The sequence below is a fragment of the Emydura macquarii genome, unplaced genomic scaffold (genome assembly GCF_026122565.2).
Source record: "Emydura macquarii macquarii isolate MOO-44397 ecotype Brisbane River unplaced genomic scaffold, CSIRO-AGI_Emac_v2 contig_3287, whole genome shotgun sequence".
NCBI classification, from domain to species: domain Eukaryota; kingdom Metazoa; phylum Chordata; order Testudines; family Chelidae; genus Emydura; species Emydura macquarii.
Window position 1 is genome coordinate 1,031,868 of NW_027133424.1, and position 23,741 is coordinate 1,055,608.

The 23,741-nt window shown below is 50.5% G+C and overlaps 1 protein-coding gene across 1 annotated transcript in view; it reads left to right on the forward strand.

Moving 5' to 3' along the window:
* The window catches only part of OLFML2B (olfactomedin like 2B), a 53,722-nt gene that overhangs the window by 16,676 nt on the left and 13,305 nt on the right, over positions 1–23,741 (forward strand). Inside the window, exons 4-5 of the mRNA XM_067532516.1 lie at positions 15,003–15,179; positions 21,055–21,280. Of these exons, the coding sequence (XP_067388617.1) occupies positions 15,003–15,179; positions 21,055–21,280 (403 nt within the window). The remainder of the gene's footprint in view (positions 1–15,002; positions 15,180–21,054; positions 21,281–23,741) is intronic.

Genomic DNA, 23,741 nt, shown 5'->3' on the forward strand with positions numbered 1-23,741 from the left:
GCTGCAGCTACACACAGACACGCGGGATGGGATCTGCATGTGGTTTCGCTGTTTGTGAGCAGCCCTGCTTGGGGGCTACAGCAGCAAGGCATTGTGAAGTTGCTGGGCAGGTTGGGACACAGCCCCCTCACTGGTATGGACTACACCCTGGAATGTGACACCATGTCACTCTGTTGGGGAGCGAACCTGCACGTCTGTGAGCGTTTGCTGCCCCTCAGTGGAGGTGTCAGAATGGGACACTGGTGCTGAAAGAAGAGGCAACAATACTTTCCTGTTGTGTGTTGGGCTTTTTGTAGCCTGCCTGCTGTTGTTTGTTTTGATAGTTTTCTGGTAAAGCCTAGCATGGCTGCACATGATGCGCAAGCAGAGTAGAGAGTGCACAGTGTAAAATAACTGATAGGACAAAAAAGGCCAGGCTCTCAGCCCCAGTTCTGGCACTCCTCTCCCAGTCTCCCTGTAGGCTGGTGGCACAGTCCAGCTGGGGCGTCGTGACCCTTCCTCAGGCTCTGAGGAAGGCCACAGCACCTTGGTCTATGGGAAAAAGCTCACGGATTATGAGTCTTTAGCCCCGGCCCCAGGCAGGGCGGGCTTCCCTCGCAGTCTGTAGTCCCCTGGCCCTCTCGTAGGGCAGGGCTAGTAAGGAGTCTGTTGCCCCTGGCACTCAAGTGGGGCAGACACGATAATCTCGAGCCCCTGGCCTCCCGGTAGGTTGGGCTGTTAAGCAGTCTGTGGCCCCCGGTCCTCAGGCAGGATGGGGCAGGCAAAGTAGTCTTAGCTCCTGGCCTTCAAATAGGTGGGGTGGATAAGCAGTCTGTTGTCCCTGGCCCGCAGGCAGGGTGGGGCAGGTAAGCAGTTTACAGTCTCCGGCCCTCAAACCAGGCAGGGCTGATGAGGCAGTCAATAGCCCCCTGACCCCAAGAGGGCAGGGCAGGTAAAATAGTGTACAGTCCCTGGCCTTGCAGGCAGGTGAGGCTGGCAAAGCTCGGTATCCTCTGGCCAACAGTGCAGAGGAAGCCAAGGACTCCCGGGGTGGCTAGGAAAGTGGGGAGGGTGATGCAAGCTCACCCGACTCCACTGTGTCCCAGCCCAGGGCCCTATCAGTGCAAAGTGGTTTGCCACTGAGTCAGCGGGGATCCAGCCACAACTCGCTGACTGTTTTAGCCACAGACTCAGCCGCTCTCTAGTCGGCTGTCTCTGGGCTACTTCCTCCCATGCTCCCTCTGGGTACCTGCAGCCAGTCGTCTCCCTCAGGGTCGCTGGGGTAGATGGCGAGTGGGAGCCTCACGAGTCGACCGGCAGCAGGTCTGGAAATTCCTCAGGGTCATCAGCGGAGGGCAGCTCCTCCAGGTCCCAGAGGGTCCTCCGATACACCAAGCTCAGTCCCCTCCAGTGGGTCTCCAACGTTGGGCAGCTCCTCCAGGTCAGGGCTGGCCTCAGGGGGTTTCTTGGGAAGCTCTTCCCAGCTAGTTGGGCCCGGCGACCCTATTCAGTCACTTGGGCCTGGTGGCCCTCTCCAGTTGCTAGGACCTGGCAGCCCGGGCAGACCTTGGAGGCTCCGGTTGGCAGGGCGGTTGCTCCGAACAGCTGCAGGGCCTGGGTCAGGCCTAGACCACAGCCTCTGGGAAGACACGTCTGTCTCTGGTGGCAGCTTCCCCCTGACTGAGCTGCTGGGCTGGCCTTTTATACTTCCCTCCCTGCCCTGGCTCTGCCCCTCTGGTTCTGGGGTATTTGGCCTGTAGGGCCTTGTTCCGTCCAGTCGGGGCATCGCGACCCTTCCTCGGGCCCAGGCTCCGAGGAAGGCTACAGCGTCTTGTTACACTCCCCGACCCCAGTGTGTGTGTGTGGGGAGGAGTGGTGTGTGTGAGAGATGAAGGGAGAGATGGGGTGAAGCAGCTAGTGTACAGTCCCTTACATTAGAGTAGCCCCTAGGCTGTGTCTGGGCCAAGGCAGCAGTGCCCAAGAGAATACACATACACAGCCCCCCCCGAGCTATGTGAGAAGGAGAGCAGGCAGTGACCTATGGACTGTTTAACCTATAGTTAGGATTGGCTAATACTTTCCATTGTATGATCCTGTTTTCAGTAGCTTGTTACTTTTCCAGACTTTTACTATTTGGGGTAAAATTTTCCATGCTTACTCTCTGCTTCAGGCTCAATTTTCTTAGTAAGGTTCAGCAAAAATGGTTCATCTGTTTCCAAGAAAGAGAAAAATTTGGTAATTTGACCCATGCTAAATTCTCACGACTCTTTTTTTGAAGCACTTTAACACCCCCACACTTTGGAGCAGGAAATTTGGCAGGGAGGTAGCCCTGGGATCAGAGAGGTGCTTTCTGCTGTCCCAATGAAAATCCACTCATACTTGGCCGAGTTAAAAGCCTCTGAAAAATCAACATTTGCACATGCTCAATAGAGCTTGTTAGACACTTGCTGCTGAAATCTTGGAACATGCCATCTTCGGTGAGTGTGCTCCCCGCTCCCATGCCACAGTGCAGCCTCCTTGGCGGTGGATGGTACACAGGCAAAACAGCGACTGTAAAATATCTTGGGCCTGTGTGCTGGGGTGGGAGGAGCCAGGAGGGCTCTGCTGTCTGGTATTCATAATTCTGTGCAATTCTCAAGACTTGTGGCTGAATTAGCTGTCACACCGCTACCCTAAGATGGAAGTATCGTTCTCTCCAGCTGCCAGATGGGGCTACGCAGAGTCGCTCCCAGCAAAGCTGGCAGGAGAATGTCCAAAAGTTCGGCCCACCAACCAAGTGGCCTCTTGGAATCAACATGCCTAATCCATCTGCATGGCTGTGCTGTCTGTAACCACAAGCCCACACCCCCCTCCAAACCCGGGCACAGGATCCTGATTCACAACAGTCTCTTTCTGGTTAACAGCTGTGTGTGTCACATCCCGTGCTAGAGTCTGGGCTACATAGGAGATAACAGCCTACTGCTGCTGTCAGTAACTCTTACCTCCAATGGCTAGGGGCTCTGTTGTGGCTCTAACACTGCTGATTAAAGGCCATCTCACAGCCTGAGAATCACCGCTGAGCTCTCCTCGTGCTTAGGGTTACCAATTTTCCAAAACCAAATGCTACAGCCCCTCCCCGCCCCCAGCAGAACCAGGCTGGGAGGAGCAGACGTGGAGCCTAGCTGCCTGACCTATCAGGGCACGGTGGGGTGGGGTGGGGCAGGGAGGGTTGTTCCCCAGAGCAAAGGGCCAGACAGAGCTGGGTCCCTGGGGGGCTGAGAAGATGGGATGGGCCATCCTTGGTGGTGAACTTGGCTGCCAGCCCCACTCCTCAAATGCCGTGTGCTGTCAGGATCCTTCCCCAGGGGGGCACCGATACCTACCTCTCTGCCGGAGCTGGGAGCCAGTTCCTCAGATTAAGCTTCTCGCCATTAGCTGCTCTTTCTGCCCTCCCAGCAGCAGAGGCCGATTGTGGTTACTGCGGTAACTGGACTTTTGGTGTCCCCTTTCGACTGGAAAGTCCGATCGAAAACCAGACACCTGGCCACTCTACAAGTCACGCTCTGGGAGCATGCGCTGAACTAGTGTACTGGCTCTGGTTTTTAGTTTCCTTGGGGTGGTGGTTTGCGAAAAAGATTTATGTTTGTTATTTCTAATTGCCTTTTGTTAGGAGCTCTTGCTTTCCAGGAAATCCAGGAAGCGGCTGATGATGTGCTTGGGGTGAGGTAGGGGCAGCTGGTATGGCATGCTAGCCTCTCTTACTAGTACCTGAGAGGGTCAGATAAGGGCAAGAGAGGTACACGCTGTCTTGAATTCAGAGTACAACACCAACAGTGAAAATCCTAGATGAAAAAATAGCTAAAATCTTTCATTTTTTAAAAAAGTCAATTTTTTACATAAATCATTTTCTCTTTCATGCAGTGTAATATTGTTTTGGCCGATACAATATGGCTTGCAAGCTGTTAGACTGCATTTAGTTTTGTAGCATCACGTTGCCAGCTCAAATACTGGCACTTTCTCCCTCACTCTTTATCTGGGAGAGTAATTCCACATTCTTTTAAACGCAAACCAATCCCAACAGACTTCAAACATGAGCCAAGTGCAGTGAATTCACAAAGCCAAAATTCCACATGCAAAGCATATTGGGAGAGCACTGCACAACCCAGCCAAGAGGTCAAAAAAGAGGAATCTGAAAATGGTGCATGTGATATCTTGGGTTGCTGGGTTGCTTGACTGACCACATACGGTAATCTTCAAAAGAGGAAGGAGATGGATGTTTCTATTTTTATTGGAGATCCAACCTTCTTAATCTGGTTTGATTTATTTTCAGTTGGATCATATGAGTTTCCTCCTGAATCTTCAGTATTTAAAATGGCAGAAATGGCTTGACTGCCTAAGGGCAGAATTGTGCTCTCGGATCACCATTGCATCTCTCCACTATGATGTTCTGCTTTCCCAATATCTATGAATCTGCTGCTGGCAGAACAGAATTTTGGAACCAGGATCTGCACTGGGGATAGATGAGTAGAACTTTGCCGTAGGAGAGGAATACATCAGTAGACACAAAAGGCTAAGTTCTGCTGTAGGTCGTCGTGTGTCCCCCCCCCCCAGGTATAAGTCTGCAGCCACTCTTCTGAATTCAGAATTTGTAGAATTTGGCCCAAGAGGAGTATGGAGTTAATTTAGTTTTGGAGAAATTATGAGACCAAATTCCTCTCTGTTACACCCATCCAATCCTGCTGAATTTGTCTCATAATTCCCACCTCCCCACACCTTATCACCCCAGATTGTACAGTTAGAAACACCAGGGTAGTTACTCAACTGAAAAAATGTATTTTATATACCCATATAATGCTAACTGAAATCTATACAGCACCTTTCATCCAAAGACCCCAAAGTGCCTGATAAATGTACAAACTGCTGTGCCCGCTATGGGAAAAATGATCTTCTCTGACCACATGCCTATTTTCTGCTCTGCATGTGTGTGGAGTGTCCACTGACATCAGTACAAAACACGCAATAAGCATCCACACTGTGAATCAGAGGAGAGAGATTTGCACCTCACATACAGGGAAAACAACTCCCAGTATGTTTGGGGGTTGGACTAGATACCTCCTGAGGTCCCTTCCAACCCTCATCTTCTGATTCTAACTCATCAGTGAAGCACATCCACACCTTGGTCGGATGCAGTAGCTTTTAAACAGGCTACAGCAGAACTATACAAAAGTCCAGGTCAGAGAGAGAGGTAATCTTTTAACAAAGAGAACACAAATATTGCCCCTGAAGAATGAGTGTACTGAGGTGCTGGGCTCATGTGCTGTTGGCTAAAGAGGGCAGTATGGCAAAATGTAAATCAACAGTTAAAGCTTTTTTTGTAATGATAACATCGTTAATTATTAATTACTTGCAAAGCTCTCTTCCAACAATAGGTGGCACCACACTTTGAATGAAGGACCTTGTTAGTTTTGACTGTCTGCCTTATTGTTGTCTGGGAAGAGGAGGTTCTAGATGGTGGCTTGTTTGATCTCGCTGTGTGTGTTGCGGTGATTTGTGGTATATCGTTGAGCACAATTTATCTCAATGAGCAAACAGTGGCAGAGGTTTTAGGCTGGTTAAAGCTCTTTTGCAGGCGAAGACATTACACTGACCATGTTGCTAACTGTGGAAGTTAGGAGGCTTTAACAGATTTTGAATCTAGAGTCTCTTGGAAGACATAAGAGTGGCCATACAGGGTGAGAGCAATGGCCCATCTAGCCCAGGAACCTGTCTTCCGACAGCAGCCAATGCCAGGTGCTTCAGAAGGAGTGAACAGAACAATCATTGAGTGCTCCATCCCCTTGTTGTCCACTCCCAGCTTCTGGAAGTCAGCTGTTTATGGACATCCAGAGCATGCGGTTGTGTCCCTGCTCATCCAGGCTCATAGCCATTGAGGGTCTATCTTCCATGAACTTATCTAGTTCTTTTTTGAACCCCCGTTATGCTTTTGGCCTTCACCACATCCCCAGCAATGAGTCCCACAGGGTGACTGTGTGCTGTGTGAAGAAATACGGCCTGTGGTTTGTTTTAAACCTGCTGCCTGTTAACTTCCTGTCAACAAAGGACCTGGAAGTGTGGCTGCATGGTCATGCCACAGTTGTGCTACAATTGTACGTGCTGCTTGGAGATTGGCAGGGCCGGCAGAAGCAGAGCAGTGTGCTTTTGACAGCTTTTCCAGATCCACTTCAGTGAAGTGACCTGGATGAAAGGAAGCCTGTGAGAAAAGCTAGTTTGTAAGCAGCTTAACGGGTGACTTCCTGGTGAAGGGAGGGAGATTACTCACTGGATAAACCACTGGGTCTGATTTTCTGAATGGCTGAGAACGTGAACCAGAGGCTGGTGTTGCATAAAAATGACAGCCTTTAATTTAAAGCTTCACAGGCATGCACTGAGCCATCTGTAGCAACCTAGCGAAGTAGCTAAATGACTGAAGGATGATTATGTGCAAGCTCTTTGCCAGCAACCTATTGGTCGGGGAGAGATTAATTTTTCCTGAGCGGGTCACAGCCCAAGCGTCATTTGCAGCGGAGATAGCATGAAGGCCATTGAAATAGCCCCCCGTCCAACAAAAAGGACTTCTGGCAGGCTGTGAAAGCCTAGGGAAGCCTTATCAAAAGCTGCCCAGATTCCTGTTACCCTGCCAGTGGAGATGTTGACAACTGGAAAGCACAGTGGTATTACAGTCGGGCCCAGGCCCTCGTGTAGTACAGAGAGTCTGAGTGGTGGTTTGGACATTGCTTTCTCCGGGTATTAGTTTGGAAGTTGAGCTTCTCTGGAGAGAGGAACTCAGCAAAATCTTTGCAGCATCTAAACACAGCACAGTGCCTGGACGTCCTGCTCCAGCCCACTCAGCTATGGCGACATGGGACCAGCAATGGGTGACTCTTTGGGCTGCAACACAACACTCTAGATTTTTACAGTGAGAGTGTGTCTGATGGCACAGTGGCTCAGCTTCCATGGGGTCAGCGTTTATCCTAGTGCGATTTTTTAGAGGAGTTGGATGGGTTCCTTGTAGATGGCTGTATGTGGGAAGGGAAAGGAAATTTGTATTGGCGGTGCACAGTCTGTGGGTGTTAAGTTTGGGTGGAGGCCGTGACCAAGGTCATGTTCAATAATATCCAGCCTTGAGATTTCTTGCCAATTTCCTTGAGTTTTATGATTACATTGATATTAGAAAATGCACATTAGCAACCTTAATTCTGGGAACTTGTGTGTGTGTATTTAGAGAAAGGGCACGAAACATATTCTGCCACTTTTACCCAGCCTGAATAATACCTTACTATGCTGCTTTGCCCATTGCTTTAACCGGGTCTGTGTGTGTAATAAGGTTGTACCCAAGGTGAACAAAGGTGGCAGAATTGAGCCCATAGGTTGTAAAATGCTTTAGGGTCTTGCTGGCTGAAAAGCACTATAGAAAAGTAAGGGAGTATTGGGGTTTATTAATTATGTTACAGTAGCATCTGGGAACCCCACATGAGGCTTAGGGCTCCATTTTGGACAGACGTAACAAAGAAGGTCCTGCCCCGTGAAGATTATTACGGGATGCTCCCAGGAAAACTCCTGCTTGCAGCAGCATCAGTGAACGAGGTGCAGAAAGGCTCCAGAGCCAGTTAAATGAATTGAAGCTCCAACGTATTTCATCTGCTAAAGCTGATGCATTTTTCAGGGTATGGGGCTAGCCTGACTTGGGACACTTGTTTTTCATTGAATTGGGCTCATAACTAGCTTGCAACTGTTGCTTCAGCTGGTGATGGAAGGGCATGGGTGACGGTCCTGGTGCATTTCAGGAGAAGGAATTATGGGTGTGAAGCTAGCAGACCAGGTGCCAGCTCATGCCAAGGCCCCAGGCTTCACAGAACGCTGACAAATGCAGAGCTGGAAACTCGTCTGGCTCGCCTGGGTGTTAGTATGGTTACAACAGTCATTATATTCAGAGCGATGTGTTTAGTGTTTGGACTTTATGAAATGCCTGTGAGTTGTACATGCGTTATCCCCAGGTATAATATCTGTACCCCATGTTATAAGGTAATATTGGAGTGTTGGCTTTCTAACTATAAAAGTGCTTGCTATGAAACTAGAAACCCCACCCCCTCCCAGTCAGGAGAGAAGAATTACTAAGTGTGAAATACTAGTTTACCACAAGGGGTGTCATCTCCTGTCAACAACAGATCTACCAACACCTGACAAACCATTGTGGAACATCAGTGCACAAAAGACTTTGTTGATTGTTTTCCCTGCGCCCGTGAAGAGGGGATGTGCACAAACGCTCAACCCATTACATCTTGAACTCTGGGGGAAGGGAATAAAAACCCCTGACCAGAAGGAGCTGTATAGTTATGCTGCTTGGAATTTGGAGTGGCAATATTTCTAAGTTTAAGCAAGGGATAACCAAGCTACTTAGCATGGATTAGCCCTAAAGGACATACAGAGCTTGCACATTACAGCAGCTTTTATTAGTTTTTGAAACCGAAGACTGTAACTCGTGTGTATGTGTGTTTACCTGCTTTAACCTTGTAAATAATTCCCACTTCTTTTTCCTAGTTCATAAATCTTTAGTTAATTTATTACAGGATTGGCTACAAGTGCTGTCTTTGGTGAGAGATGTAAGGTACAATTGACCTGGGATAAGTGACCAGGAATTTGGAACCGGGAGTAACCGGAATATTGTGATTTTTGGTGTAAGGAACCATCTATCACAAAGACAAGTTTGTGTAGTGGGAAGATAGACCGGAGTGCCCAAGGGGAGTGTCTGAGACTTCATGTTAAGGCTATTATAGTGCTTGAGGAGTTCACCCATGTTTGTGAGCCACTCCAGCCAGACTAACACTGGCATAGTCGTGTCAGGATTCACAGGCCACAGGTCAGCTGGAGTTATAAAGCATAACCTAGCACTGTTAGAAGTTTAAACTTGATCTGGAGAGTTTTAGAGGTTAAAGAATAGACACAGTGAGTGAACCACTGTCATATAATGGGCTTGAGACAAAAGGCCTTGAACATCTGTGCTGGCAGAGGGGAATATCCTCTAAAGGAAAACCCCAGATCAGGAAGTGAGAGCTTTGCTCATTAGTTTTGACCAGGCATTCAACGACTTTCCTGCCCCAGAGGCCAATGCAGTGTTTTCAAATTGCTCTGTAAATGCTTTATGGTTAATGTTGTTCTGTGAACTGAGCGTTCGCTACACCATGGTACCGGTGGAGAGCTGCTGCTGTAATTGTTACCATGACTGCTGATTGTGCCGTTGATCCCCTGCTATACACGGCCCCTCCATGCCAGCGTAAGCCCCTTACCCCCTCCAGGTCTCCCAGCAGCACATCCCAGCTCCACAATGCCACCGTGCTCACACCACAACCCGGCTGCCCTCACCGTTCACCGTCTAAAATCACTGCCGCGTTTTCCAGCTGATGCCTACTCCGAGGGCATGCACTCCCTCCAAGGGCATGTGAATGCCACTCCGACCAGCCGGTATGGCATTGGTCCTGGGCAAAATAATGGAACAGATATCTGCATTGCCACCTTTTAGCTCTTTACTGATAATTACTCCCACTCAGTGGCTTAATGGATAATGCGTCTTGTCAGACAAGCTTGATACCACACTTTGACAAGACATGGGCCTTGTTTAAAAATGGAAACTCTGCTGGCATGATCTACTTTGGCTCCCGTTGGCTATTTGACTTAGCACCACACAACATTTGGATTAAAAACTCACTCTATAAACAAGAAAGTATAAATTGCTGCTGGTAAGATGTGCAGCTGACAGACAGCTTGGCGGCATGGTGAATAATGATGCGGCAAAGGCACTGATGCGCCGCAATCTGGAGCGCTCGGCTGGGTGTGTGCAGTCAAACAACAGATGCAAGGTCATACCTACATCTAGAGACAGTGAATGCAGGCCATAGGTACAGAACAGGTCTGTGTCCTGGAAAGGACATAGAGGTCATGATGGAAATCAACTGAACATGAATTCACCGTGCCTAAAAGGATTGTCTTGTCTAGCCGAGAGCCACATCCCTCTCTGTCTTGTGGCCACATCTGGGAGCAGCAGAAGTGCTTGAGCTGGAATCCTATTGGTACAGATGAGTGGGGTGCTGGCTAGGTGTTTTCCGTGAGGGCCCCGCACCTGAGTTCACTCCCTCCCCTATCTGAAGTAGCTGCAGTCTGAGGCCCTGCAGGACACTCTGCAAAGCTCACTGTCTATCCCAGGCATTTGAAAACTCTCAACCATTCTGCCAAAGCTAGGAATTAAAGAACCAACTGACTGTAGGCTTCCAGGGTGAGGCAGCAGTCAAAAAAGTGAAGACGGTACTTAGACATGTCAATGCACAGCTAGCCAGCAAGAGCAGGGAGGTGATATTAAATCATTATGCAGTTATGAGACCATTTCTGGACCCCATCTCCAGGTCTGAATTTTGAAAAATTGAAAGGGGTTCAGAGAAGAGCTGCAAAAATGAATCAAGGATTGGAACACCTCCCTTTCAGTCCTGCTCTATGGCGCTCTTACTAAAGAAGCTCAGTCTGTTTAGTTTAACAAAGACAAGGCCAAGAGGTGATGCAATCACGGTCTATACGTACCAGCACACAAGGGACAGCTGATATCAGAAGGCTTTTTTAATCTAGCAGCCAAAGACAGCAAAGTTCCAGGGGCCGGACACTGAAGCTAGCCAATTTCAAACAGGAAGTAAGGTATAAATTTTTAATGGTGACGATCACCACCACAACAGATCTGGGGCTTGTCCATCGCTTGGTGGTGATTTCAATCAAGATTGGATGGCTTTTTTTTTTTTTAACCAGACTGCTCTCCAGTTCAATCGCTCGCTTTTGGGCTCAGTGCAGGCACCCCTGGATGAGGGTCTCTGGCACAGGTTATGCTGTGGGTGTCATGGATCCACAGCATCCGGGCTATGCCTCACCTTGGCAGTCTCTGGAGCGACCCCAGACCCTATGCAAAGTCCTATGCTGCCGTAAGCGCAGGCCATGCAGCCTCAGTGACGTCCAAACTGAGCCTCTGTGTCACACTGTGAGTGCTTCCCAGTGAGCCCAGCTGAGATACACTCCTGGTCAGAGATTTTTGTGCTGCTCAGGGACCAATGACCTCAGCAAGTATCTGCAGTGACATCCGCCAGCCTTTTCAAAGCAGAGTCGTGTTTATAGTCAACTGGATACAACATCAGAAGTCCCTGTGTTAGCACTGAGAAGCAATGATTAAGGCAGTCTAGGCTGGTCAAGGCAGTGCTCCACCCAGCCAAGCAGCTGTGGAATCCATTTGTGGCCAATTCCTGTTTCTTTCTCAGTTGTAAGTGAGAGCTGCTGAGTCTCTCCAGCTCTTATCCCAGTTACCTGACATCGTTTGGTCCATTGTCCTCCCCCTGCAGACCCATGTGCATTCATAGACTCATAGACTCTAAGGTCAGAAGGAACCATTGTGATCATCTAGTCTGACTTCCTGCACAACATTTAAAGACTTCAAGACTTTCAAATGACTTTTAAAGACTGATTTAAAGACTTCAAGGTACAGCGAATCCACCAGCAAGTGACCTGTGCCCCATGTTGCAGAGGAAGGTGATAAACCCCAGGGTCTCTGTCAATCTGACCTGTGGGGAAAATTCTTTCCTAACCCCAGATATGGCAATCAGCTAAACCTTGAGCACATGGGCAAGACTCACCAGCCAAACACCCGGAAAGAATTCTCTGTAATAACTCAGAATCCACCCATCTAACATCCCTTCACAGGCCATTGGCATATCTACCACCATGAGTCAAAGATCAGTCAATAGCCAAACTAGGCTGCCCTATCACACCACCCCCTCCATAAATGTATCAAGCTCATTTCTGAAGCCAGCTGGGTGTTTTTGTCCCCACTGCTCCCCTTGGAAGGCTATTCCAGAACTTCACTCCCCTGATGGTTAGAAACCTTCATCTAATTTCAAGTCTAAACTTCCTGATGGCCAGTTTATATCCATTTGTTCTTCTGTCCACACTGGCACTGAACTTAAATAATTCCTCTCCCTTCCTGATATTTATCCCTCTGATATATTTATAGAGAGCAATAGTATCCCCTCTCAGCCTTCTTTTGGTTAGGCTAAACAAGCCAAGCTCTTTGAATCTCCTCTCATAAGATAGGTTTTTCATTCCTCAGATCATCCTAGGAGCCCTTCTCTGCACCTGTTCCAGTTTTGAATTCATCTTTCTTAAACATGGGGGACCAGAACTGCACACAATATTCCAGATGAGGTCTGACCAACACCTTATATAATGGTACTAACACTTTCCTATCTCTACTAGAAATACCTCATCAGATGCATCCAAGGACCGCATTAATTTTTTTCACAGCCACATCATGTTGGCAGCTCATAGTCATCCTGTGATCAACCAATACACCAGGTCCTTCTCCTTCTCTGTCACTTCCAACTGATGCGTCCCCGGCTTATAGTAAAACTTCTTGTTATTAGTCCCTAAGTGCATGATCTTGCACTTTCCACTACTAAATTTCATCCTATTTCTATTACTCCAGTTTACAAGGTCATCCAGATCTTGTTGTATGAGATCCTGTATTGGCAATACCTCCCAACTTTGTGTCATCTGCAAACTTTATTAGCACATTCCCACTTTTTATGCCAAGGTCAGTAATAAAAAGGTTAAATAAGATTGGTCCCAAGACTGATCCCAGAGGAACTCCACTAGTAACCTCTCTCCAGCCTGACAGTTCACCTTTCAGTATGATCTGTTGTAGTCTCCCCTTTAACCAGTTCCTTATTCATCTTTCAATTTTCATATTAATCCCAATCTTTTCCAATTAAACTAATAATTCCCCATGTGGAATCATATCAAATGCCTTACTGAAATCTAGGTAAATTAGATCCACTGCATTCCCTTTGTCTAAAAAATCTGTCCTCTTCTCAAAAAAGGAGATCAGGTTGGTTTGGAATGATTTACCTTCTGTAAAGCCATGTTGTATTTTGTCCCAATTACCGTTAACCTCGATGTCCTTAACTACTTTCTCTTTCAAATTTTTTCCAAGACCTTGCATACTACTGAGGTCAAACTAACAGGGCTGTAGCTACCCGGATTGCTTTTTTCCTCTTTCTTAAAAATAGGAACTATGTTAGCAATTCTCCAGTCATACGGTACAGCCCCTGAGTTTACAGATTCATTAACAATCCTGGCTAACGGGCTTGAGATTTTCCCATGCCAGTTCCTTTAATACCCTTGCTGGAGAGTATCACATGGTTCACCTGCCAGTTTCCCCATTGTTAGGTGTCCTCGGGGCTCCCTTTGCCGTTCCGGATCCTCCATTGATTTTGGCGGGTTTCAGCCAGACCCATTTATTCCATCCCAGACAGTTGTGTGACATGCACACTTGGTGTCTCTTGCTCGGCTCAGGGAGCCTTTAAACCTTTTGGACCCACTTGCAAGCCCTAGTCATGTCACAGTGGTCGTACACAGCATCCATTACTGAAAATGCCCATCTTGGCCCAGCGGGCAGTCAGACTGGGGGTCACTAGCGACCCGTCTGCCATTGATAGCTATGAATCTCTGAACAGCAGATGCTTGTAGCGTAACAGAGGAACTAATGGTCAGCTGGTTGCTTCATAGTGTCAGTGCAATCGTGGCCTTTTCTTCCACACTCCTGGCAATTTTAAGGAGCTCACAGTGAGATCAATGCTATCTGTCCTCACAAGGGGCTTCCGAGAAGTGATGGACAGCTGTGTGTCCAGCAGCCGCAGAGCGGGGTGGGCCGGGTCTGCCTGGCACCTGACATTAGCGGCACTGCTGTGTCAGACTCCAAGGGTAACAACCTAAGCAGCCATTGGTTGTACCCATGCACATAAATGTGTGCAAAGAGCCCCGGAGACATTGTCGCCAGTGTGTGAAATGCCAGACAGGGTTTACAGAGCAAAACCCCCATTGTTTTAGTGAGCATTTTTCCTGAATAAGAACTTGTGTTATGAATGCAGGATTTTACCCACTGCCTGTTCAGGGCCCTGAGATGAAAATGGCAATATAAATCCTTGCTGGCACTAACAGCTGGGAAATCAGAACTTCTAGCACATGTAACCACAGGGACCCCCAATGGGGCTGCAACAGGGTTGGGGCCAGAGACCTTCAGATCCTCAACACAAACCCATGACATTTGAGCCAAAGGTGCACGTGTTACCCTGTGTGTGAACCAGCCACTAAAGGGGGACATGGCACATTCTTTGCCAGCGGGTTAGACAGCTGCCTGCTAGAGAGCCGTGCAGTGGTAGAGATCAGGAGCTGTTCTGGCTAGTGGTTAGAGCTGTGGTTACAGCCAGGACAGCTGACTTATATTGGGCACATTCATGCTGCAAGACGTTGTAGCTAAGCAGCTGAGATATGGGTCTTCTGTATTAGTGAGTGGGCTTCTGCTCCCCGCAGCGACTTGTGCAACCTCTCAGTCAACTTATTTGTACAATGGGGGAATGATACTTGCCACCAACCTAGAGTATAAGGCCCGTCTTGATAGTAAGGGCTTGAAGTGTGTAGAGACAGGCATGTTGGAAGAGCAGAGTTTAAAACGTGGCCTCCTGGCTCCCAGCCCAGGGCCCATTTCCCCTAAGTCAAAGAGCACTTGTAGAGCAAGTCACACTGCATCCATCCTGCGGACCATCACCTGGCTTGGTGGTGCTGCAGGACCGCCTGGAATGACATGCTCTAGCAGTTGTGCTGTTTGATCACTAGGTGGCTCTGTGCTGTATTAAAAGTTCCAGAAAGCAAAGGCGAGTGGTCTGCGGGAGAGACTGGAGATGGAAGTGGCTCATTTTCTGTCTGTCTCACTGTCCGCTAGTTAAACACAACAGCAGGAAGTCCCCACTTCTCGCCACAGAAAGGGCTCCTGACGTCCAATTCAGCAGCAGGCACGCTGTCTAGCAAAGGTAATTCAGGCTTGTCACCGTGCAAGCTCCAAGCACGTGGCGCACGGTGGGCTGAATTTTGGAAGTGCCAGTGGCAATAAAATGACAGCTCTCTCGCTTTCTCTCTCAATGTCCTAGGAAATGTCCAGAAACCTCACCAAAGGAAACAAGCCAATCACAGGGAAGGGGGATGAAATTCAGAGTGAGTCAAATGAGAGGGAGAAGGAAAATGGTTCCAACAGTATCTCCAACCGCCTCCCGGACATCCGGAGCTCGCTGCAGAGGGATGCTGCGGCTGCGTATACCCACCCTGAGGTAAGGCAGACTGTACATGCAGCGCTTGTGCAGGCATGTCCCCAGGGGTCCCTGTTCCAGTCCACGAGCAGACAGCACCTCTGGTGGAGGCAATGCTTAACCGTAAGCCTGGGCAAAAGGGGTTTTGGGGAGAAACGTGCTGGAGCTGCCGGGCTAGCTCTGAACATCAGGGTTGGAAGTTGGTGGACTTCGGCACCATCACATGGCAATGTACGATGCGAGTGGCATCCCCTCTTCGTCACGGTGCCTGTAGGAGGCAGGACACAGGATAGACAGTGGCTTCCCCATGGAGCCCCTCCTCCTTCTCTGCTACCACACGCAGGGGATGGACTTTGGCAGCAGGGCCTTGGCCAGGGCACACCATGTCCAACTTCAGGCTCCTGGACAAGCTCAGGCCTCAGCCGGCGGTTGGGCGGCATCCTGCCACGTAGTGTGTCCCTTACAGGCAGGGAGGGAGTTTCCAGCAACTACACAGGGCACTGACATCATCCCTGACACTGCTAGACTTGTCGTGGGGCGAGGCGCAGGTGGGGAGCCTCTAGAGACTTCCTGACAGCACTGCAGGGGTCCTCTGCGAGCGGCCCTGAGCTCTGCCCTGAGGGCAGCAGGGTTCCCCATGCACAACTCATTGACTGCAGCTTGTGTGGCCGTACACATGTGATTTCCACCATGAGCACCGAACAGCCTCCGGGTGGTCCTGCCAGCCTGGGTTGGGCTAATAAGGCCAGGCTGGCCGGGGCTGGCGCTGCTGCTGACTCCCCTTCCCGGAGCAATCCAGAGTATGCCCATCACAGCCGCTGAGCTCTGGACTCAGGCCCCTCTCTCTGGCCCGGTCCGGACACCGCTCAGGATTGGACTAAAGACAGTCTGGGGGCCAGGAGATGGGGGCCGGAAGCCATGCTGGAGAAGCACGCTCCAGTAGCTTCTCTTTGCTTCCCCCCCAAACTCTCTTTCTGTGACGACCCCCCAAGGGATGGTGGCTGGAACAGCCCAGCCCCTCGTTACTTCATCCAGCAATCAGGACTAACATTCAACACACCAGTTTTGGTTCCCTAACGTCCAGCTCTGCAGCAGCTGTTTTTAATGAGCACAACGTCGCCAGTCCTCAGGCAGTATTGACGTGGCCTGGGTAACGCAGCCTCCGCGGCTGTTTCTCTTGCACCTGTTTATAACATTCCTTAGCAAAAACAACGTGACTGACTTTCCATGGTAAATTCCTCAGCGGGCAGCAGTTAGACCAATTGTCCCAAGAGGTCTCGCTCGTCCCTGCCTATGTATCCCTGGTGCAGCCCCAGGCAGAGCAGCCGCCCCCTGCCAGACTGGCCCCGGGGCTTTAGGGCACCATGGCTTTCTTCTGGCGGGCGGCCCTATGGAGCCTGGGCTGGCTGCTGGCTCAGCGCCCCAGAGACTCCCCTTGCTCAGCTCCTGGGCTGCAGGTCCTGTCTGCACGTATCCGGCACACGGCCGTATCCTGCTGCAAAGCCGCTGTACCCAGCCTGCTCCGCACACAGCACCCGAGCTCTGCCCTGCTCCCCGCTCAACATGCAGCCCGCCATAAAAGCACCAGCGCCAGATTCCCACCCCTCTGCTTGACCCTGCTCCCTCCCCCCCACACACCCCATCCAGTGCTTGCTTCCCCTCTGCTCTCCCACAACACCTCCAGCACCTGCTTCCCTGCCCACTCCGTTTCCTATGGGGCCCCTGCAGCCAGTCCTGGGATGGTTGCTGACATCCCAGGTAGGGGGCACTTTATGGACCTGACCCTTGTCAGAGAATTTCTGCTCTATCGCCTACCAGCTAAGAGTGGGAACTGGCTCTGCGGAGGGTGAAACGTGGGCAGGGAGGCGGGGGCGCTGGAATAGCTGTGGCTACTTGAGAGACCCAGAAAGCGTTTTTCTCAGGGCAACGCCGACCAGACATGCTCATTTTCTCCTTGCTCAGCAAACCTGATTTCCTCTCCCCAGACGCCATGCTGCTGAAGTCAGCACAATCCATGAAAACCAGACCCACAGGCGGGAGGGGAGCCTGACCAGCCCGGCCCCGCCCCCCCCCCCGGGCTGTTGGGTTTAGAAGTCGGAGATGCCTGAAGGTTTGGTGTCTGGGAATCATGATGTCATTGCAGCAGGGAGCAGCAATTTGAGGCCTTGGGAAATGCTTTGGGCCTGTCAGTGCCGCAGTACAGCAGATCCTGTGATTACAGGGCTTGGTGTGCGGACAGTGAGTCACCACGCAATCCAGAGATGCTGTCCTACCCAGCCAGCTCCTGCCAACCTCAGATGCCAGCTCCTGGGCTGGGCAGAGACTTGCTGCCCAGCCGAGCGGGTGCAGAACGGAATTTCAGGGCCTAAGAAAAACTAGCTTGGTTTTGCTCATTTTATGGGTGCACTGACTTCCCCCCTCCCTCCCCACTCCTGTGCTGGTAAATGCTGGCCCCAAAGCTGGTGTAGTCTGCCCAGCGTAGGGGGAGCCTCCAGCAATGCAGAATTGGCACAGCGGTTTCTACCCCATCCTCGCTCGGGGGGGGGGGGGGGGGGAGGGGGTGTAAGGGGTGAGGTAGGAAAGGGGCATGACTGGGGTTTCCGTGTGCAACCCCTTCAGGCTGCAGGGAACCTGCCTAGCCTAGTATCCCCAGCCAGAGTTGTGCTGTGCCTGAAGCAGGGGGTTGGGGTGCAGTCCCATAATGCCCAGGAGAGGCTCTGGACCAATGGGCTAAACCGATCAGTGCCAGGAGGATTAATTGCTGGGGGACGCCACCAGTGAGCAGCCACATCTCTGTTGAGGAAGGCCCGGCCTTGTGAAGTGAGTGACGGTTGCACTACGGGACCAAACCAGCCTCAGGCTCCAGGAGCACGGGCCTGAGGAGAGGTGGATTTTGCCCTGAGTGTTTGTCCGGGGGGGGGTTCCCACCTATGGGTTCAGCTGTGCACCTGGTGACCTGGGTGCTGGAGCAGGGAAATTGTCCCCGGGCATTGGAGAGGTGCCACAGTGCGTAGTGCACGCAGTGGGTGCATGCGCTGGTGCCCTCTGGGGTGGGGATGCAGATGAGGGCACCCAAGTGTAATCGGTGGGTAGGGGCCAGGCACACACACACGTGGGGCTGGCTGCACATAGAACCATCCCTGGCAGGATTTTACCATACAGCGGGGAAGGGCTCAGGCACAGCTGCTAATGGATAAAATATTCTCTGTCACCATCCAGAGGGTCTGTCCCTCGCCAGCCCCCACCCTCTGTGACCATTACAAAAACCTAGGAACTGAATACACACACACTCTGCTGTCAAGCGCTTCATGGTGCAACATGCACCAAATGCCTGACAGGAGCCCACAAAAGCAAGGCAATGAAAAGCTAAGCCAGCTGGTACAACGTACTCTCCACTCCGGCATCCACAGGCACACACCTTGCAGCTCCCATGCCTGTACACCACAGACCATCTCCCTTCTGTAACCAGCCCGTTATCAAACTGCCCTCTGCTAGCACAGCCACATAATGCACCAACACCCACAACTGCTGGGAGAAAGTATTCAGGTAAAATGGTGTGTCCCAAAGAGTAAAGGAGGGTGAACTGCAGGTTGTGGTGTGTGGTCTAGGCTAGTTGTGCAAGGGCAAGCTGTGGTTCTGTGGGTGGAGGGCACTGTGGTACATAAGGTTAGGTGGCTCAGCTTGTCATTGCCTTGCTTTTGTGGCTTTGTGTCAGGTGTGTTGTGTGTGATGCTGCCCAAACTGCTTCACAAGGGAGTTTTTGTGTGCTAATCACGACAGCAGCCATTTGAGTGCTGGAGCGATTCCATTCGCATCCAGGCACTTTCATTACCCGGCGTGACCTCGCTGCCAAAAATTCTGCTTTTCTTTTCATTGATTGCGGCCGGGGTTTAAAGGAACCCTGGAGCCCTCCTTTCAGCCAAATCGCCACTGCTTCAATGGGTCACAGACTCTTTCCATTTCCTTTCACTGATGAAAACCAGGAGTGTTAGCCTGCAGCCCGAAAACAACTCACCTCCTAAACCCAGCCCCGGCCGGGACTCCTTGCTCCCCCCAGGAGGCTGCTCCAAGCATTCAGCAGGCTCAGTTGTTCCTTTCCTAATTATGTATTTTTACCTTTGCTCTGTGTAAACGGAGCCGACATTCAAGTATGCCGTGGAATGCTGGCACCTCACCTGCAGCCCCGGCGGTTTAGGATTCCACACCTAGCCTATGCCCCATGTGCAACACAGACCCACACTCAATATGCAGTTCCATCCTCACACACGCCACCCTATGCTCTAACACACGGCAGTCCTCATCTACAGCACATACAGCGCATACACAACAGGACTAGAGTAGGGGGGGAAATGATGGCATTGAAGAGCCTCTTCCACTCCCCAGCTCCAAGTGGCTGGAAGTTTCTGCAGAAATGATCCTTATTGAAATAGTAACAATGTGGGAATTGCAATGGTCATTGTTGGGCTTCAGAATTACCAATGAAACAAATAGCTCAGAGCTCTTGTTTCCAGCAGCCTGGCTGTCTGCAGACTCAGGAAGACAGCCCTGCATTGCTCTACATTTATTGAGCTGGAGTTGTAAAGCTGGAAATATGTTTTTTTAACAAATGCTCCAATTCTGCAGGAAGCGATTGGATCAGAGAAGCGAGCAGGCAATGAATATGCTGCAGAACCGCTGGGATGCCCCAGCACTGCCCTAATGTAACCAACCATAGCTTCACCCGCAGACACCTCGCCCAGTTGTCATGGGGGGAGGGGCCGAACCCTCGTGTCTTTGCACCTGGCTCACAGGCCTTACTGCTTGAGCTAGAAGGAAGGTTCCCTTAGCTGTGAGATGGGAGGACCAATATATTGCTGGTATGAGCCATTAGCTGGAGACACAAACACAACCACTGAGTCCATGTATTACACTAACACTAGGCACCAGGTTAGCCGGCCCCTGTCAGCCCCCTAACAGGACATGGGCTCTCTCGGCAGCCTGGTGTGTACCAAGGAGCATTTCTGCCCAGGGCCGGCCTTAGGGAAAATGGCACCCTGGGCGAATGTCTATTTTGATGCCCCTGGCCAATGTGGGTGCCCCACTCCTCCAGGCACTCACGGGCTCCCCCGAGTGTGTGTGTGTGTGTGTGTGTGTGTGTGTGTGTGTGTGTGTGTTGGGATGTGTGCGTGTGAATGTGTCAGGGACTCAGCACCTGAACGGCAGTGCTGGCAGCTCCCACTCCGGGCCCAGAGGCACCAGCACAGCCACTCCCCTTGTCCCTCCCCCAGCTCAGTGGAGTCTGGGTACATGGTCAGGGGGAGGGGACACCCCCACATCAGCACCCCTCCCCCACTCTGTGCAGCAGACAGGCTCCAGGTCCTCAGCAGCAGCTCAGGCAGGGGCAGCTCCATGGGTGGGGGAGGGAGCAGGGTAGAGGGGGGAGGAGGGGCACCCCTGCTTCGGAGGAATTACCTGGCTGGTCCAGCTGCCCCTCTGCAGCTCCTTCTGTCTGCCCTTTCCAAACACCGCCGCCCCTGCCTGGCTGTTGGCAGCTCAGGTGGCAAGTACCAGTCTGGTGCCCAGGCATTGCCCAGCCTGCCCTCCCCCGAAGCTGGCCCTGTTTCAACCCCAGGTAGTGCATGCCCCTGTTGTCACATATGCATCACAGACTGTACCTCACCCGCAACATAAGCCCCAGCACAGCTCACCTCTACTGCTCATAAGTCTTTCCACTAGCAAAGCCTAAAGCACTGATGGCCTTGGCAATTGGAACAGCCCTACTTTCCAGTGCAACAAGTCAGCCCAGCTGCATGCCAGTTCTGGGCTAGATCCACTCCTCCATTTCCCAGCTGAACGCACTCAGCAATGCGGCTGTGTATTCTGGCCATCACGTAACAGCCTCTTTTATCTCATAAAGGAGAAATACGAAGAAAGGTTCCTGCGAGATGAGACGGTTTCCCAGCAGATCAACGCCGTTGAGTCCCTGCAGCAGCTGCATCCCGCTCCGGAGGCGATGAAACCAAAGCAGCCCTGGCAGAGGAAGATGCACGGGAGAAGCCGGCTCGCTTCCAAGCCTGCCATCATTCGAGGCGTCACTTATTACAAGGCCAAGTTTGCCGAGTCAGAGAATGACATAGAGGAACGTGAGTTGTGTTTGCAGCCGTTCTGGCTTGCGGGAATTGGCCATCTGGTCCTCTTAGCAATGGGGTGGGTAAAGCCTGTAGCCCGTCAGTCCCTCCCCACTCAGAAGCCTGCCTGTCCAAGCTGATTACAAGACTGGACCTTTTCAAAATGGGACCCTGAGAAGGAATATTTCTGAGTGTGTGTGAGAGGGAAAAGCTAGGATTCTGGGGTTCCATGGCCAGCTTGGGTCTGAATCACCAGGGTCTTTCCTTCTTCTTTATAAATAATGCTATCTGCTTCCCCTGAGAGCCACCCAGCACTGGCTCTCCGCCATCTCATGGGCAGCACTGCAGAAAGCATGAGGAGGGATTTGGAGGAGAACAGGGTAGAAGGAGCTGTGTGGAAGAAAGGACTCCACACACTTGTGGGAGAAGCAGGCAAATGGGCATGTAGAGTTGGCATTGCAAAAGCAGAGGAGGCAGGAGACAAGTGAAAACAAGATGAGATAAGGGGGGAGGAACAGATGTGTGAAGGGGAGTGTGTACAAGACACTGAAGGGAGCTAGTGATAGGCTGCAGAGATAATCTTAGTGCTGTCTCCATAGCTATTGTCAGAGCACTAGCACGAGCCTGCAAGCCCTTTGGTCAACCCCGGCTGGGACATTTGCTCCCATGGGCAGTGTGGGTGTGCCCTAAGTGACCTGGGACAGAGGCGGCAGCGAGTCTCTGGCTACCTTCTCTAAAAGAGAAAGCTAGAAATGAAGGAAACCGAAGTAACAATCAAAGTCAAAATAGAAGTGTTTCCGACAGGCAAAGAGCCACTGGATATGGCTGAGAACATGGAACAGAAAAAAAAACATTTTTCTAGGGTGTGCCACAGAGTTGGAGCCCAGAGCATCTGTTCACTTGGAAAACTGCAAAGCAATAAGCTAGATGATTTGGTGGGCACAATGGCTCCTGCACAAATGTGGCTAAACAGTATTGTCAGAGTTGCATCCTTTAAATTTGCATCCTGGGGAACAATAGTGTTACATGTTACCTTAGCTATTCTACTGTAACCATTACAATTTGCTTATAAGCCCAGTATCAATAACTTTCCAAATAATAAATGCAAATTCATCACCTGTGTTAGGACCTAAGCCAGCCTAGCCATGAAATTAGGTAAAACACATGGGCTGAAAATGGCTCAGGATGAACCAGAGACAACGGCAGCAGGTAGGATTCTAGACGTCTCCCCAGGGCTGCGGTGTCTGGAAAGAGACGGCAAATCACAAAATAACCTCAGAGATACATTCAATGAGAGAAATTCCATTTACCTTAACAGAGGAAATAAAAATTGAGCTTGAAAATAGGAAAAGCTGGGCCGCTTTTGAAAGTGTGAAACCCCTGGGAAAATGCCATGGCTGGAACTGAAAAGTCAGTTAAAGTGCAGACGTGCCTTGCTAAGGGTAAGTTAGACAGCGCCACAAAATGTAAACGTTACCCAGTGCAACTGTTGGAGACGAGCCAGCTAAGCTCTCAGAAGCCAAAATGTCCTCAGCATTACATGCCAACGTATGTTTCAGCACATGCCAATTGGTTGTCACGTTCTGGGGTGCAATCCAGACCAGTGAGGGGTTGTGTCACTGCCTGCCCTGTAACCTCAGTGCCCCACAGGCTCTGCTGCTGTGCTTCTCTTTGCTAATCTGGATGCCCCCCAGCTGCAGATATAGCAGCAATGTGGGTTAAGCAGCTCTCCCCCCCAGCCACACTCTGATTTACCTGGCAAGGTGACCACAACACACACCCAGTCCCAACTTTCTCCAGCCGTCTGCCCTGAAGTATCCAGGGACACTAGAGAAATAATACAGTGCATCTGCCCCTGTGAAGAGACAAAAGCACATTTCTGCTTCATGGCTTAACTGGGGTAGATGGAGCCTTCCCTTTCCCTTTCAGTACAGGACTGAGCCAGTTTATTATAAAAATAAGAGAAGTTCATTCAGGAAAGGCCCAGGCTAGGGGATACCGAGCAGAAGGAACAAAGTCTGAAGGACTGAAAACAAACAAAAGTCAAAATACACTTTCTGATGGCAAAGACCTAGCTTCACAAGCTACAGTCTTTGTCCAGGGCCTTCACCAATCTTCCATGCCTAGAGACTTCAACCTCTTGGCCGAAGGACCTGTCTTTCTCACCTTGCAAGACCCTTCCAGTGTTGTTGGTCACAACTTGCTTAATCTCATTGGAGACAGGTAGTGAGCTGCCTTCCTGCCTGTCTGTCTGTCTATTTCTCCCTGTGTTTGGTCATAGACTTTTAAAGCATAATATCAGTGAGTATTTCCTCATAGAGTGTTAACGCAGACTCTTCCCACGGATATTGATCCCCAGTGTGTAATTAACTGGCAAAGATCATACCTGAAATACTTGTATAGTACAAGTACATATAGACAATCAGCTAATTCAGTTGTTTATCACTAGAGATTCAGCCCCCATCTTTACATCCCA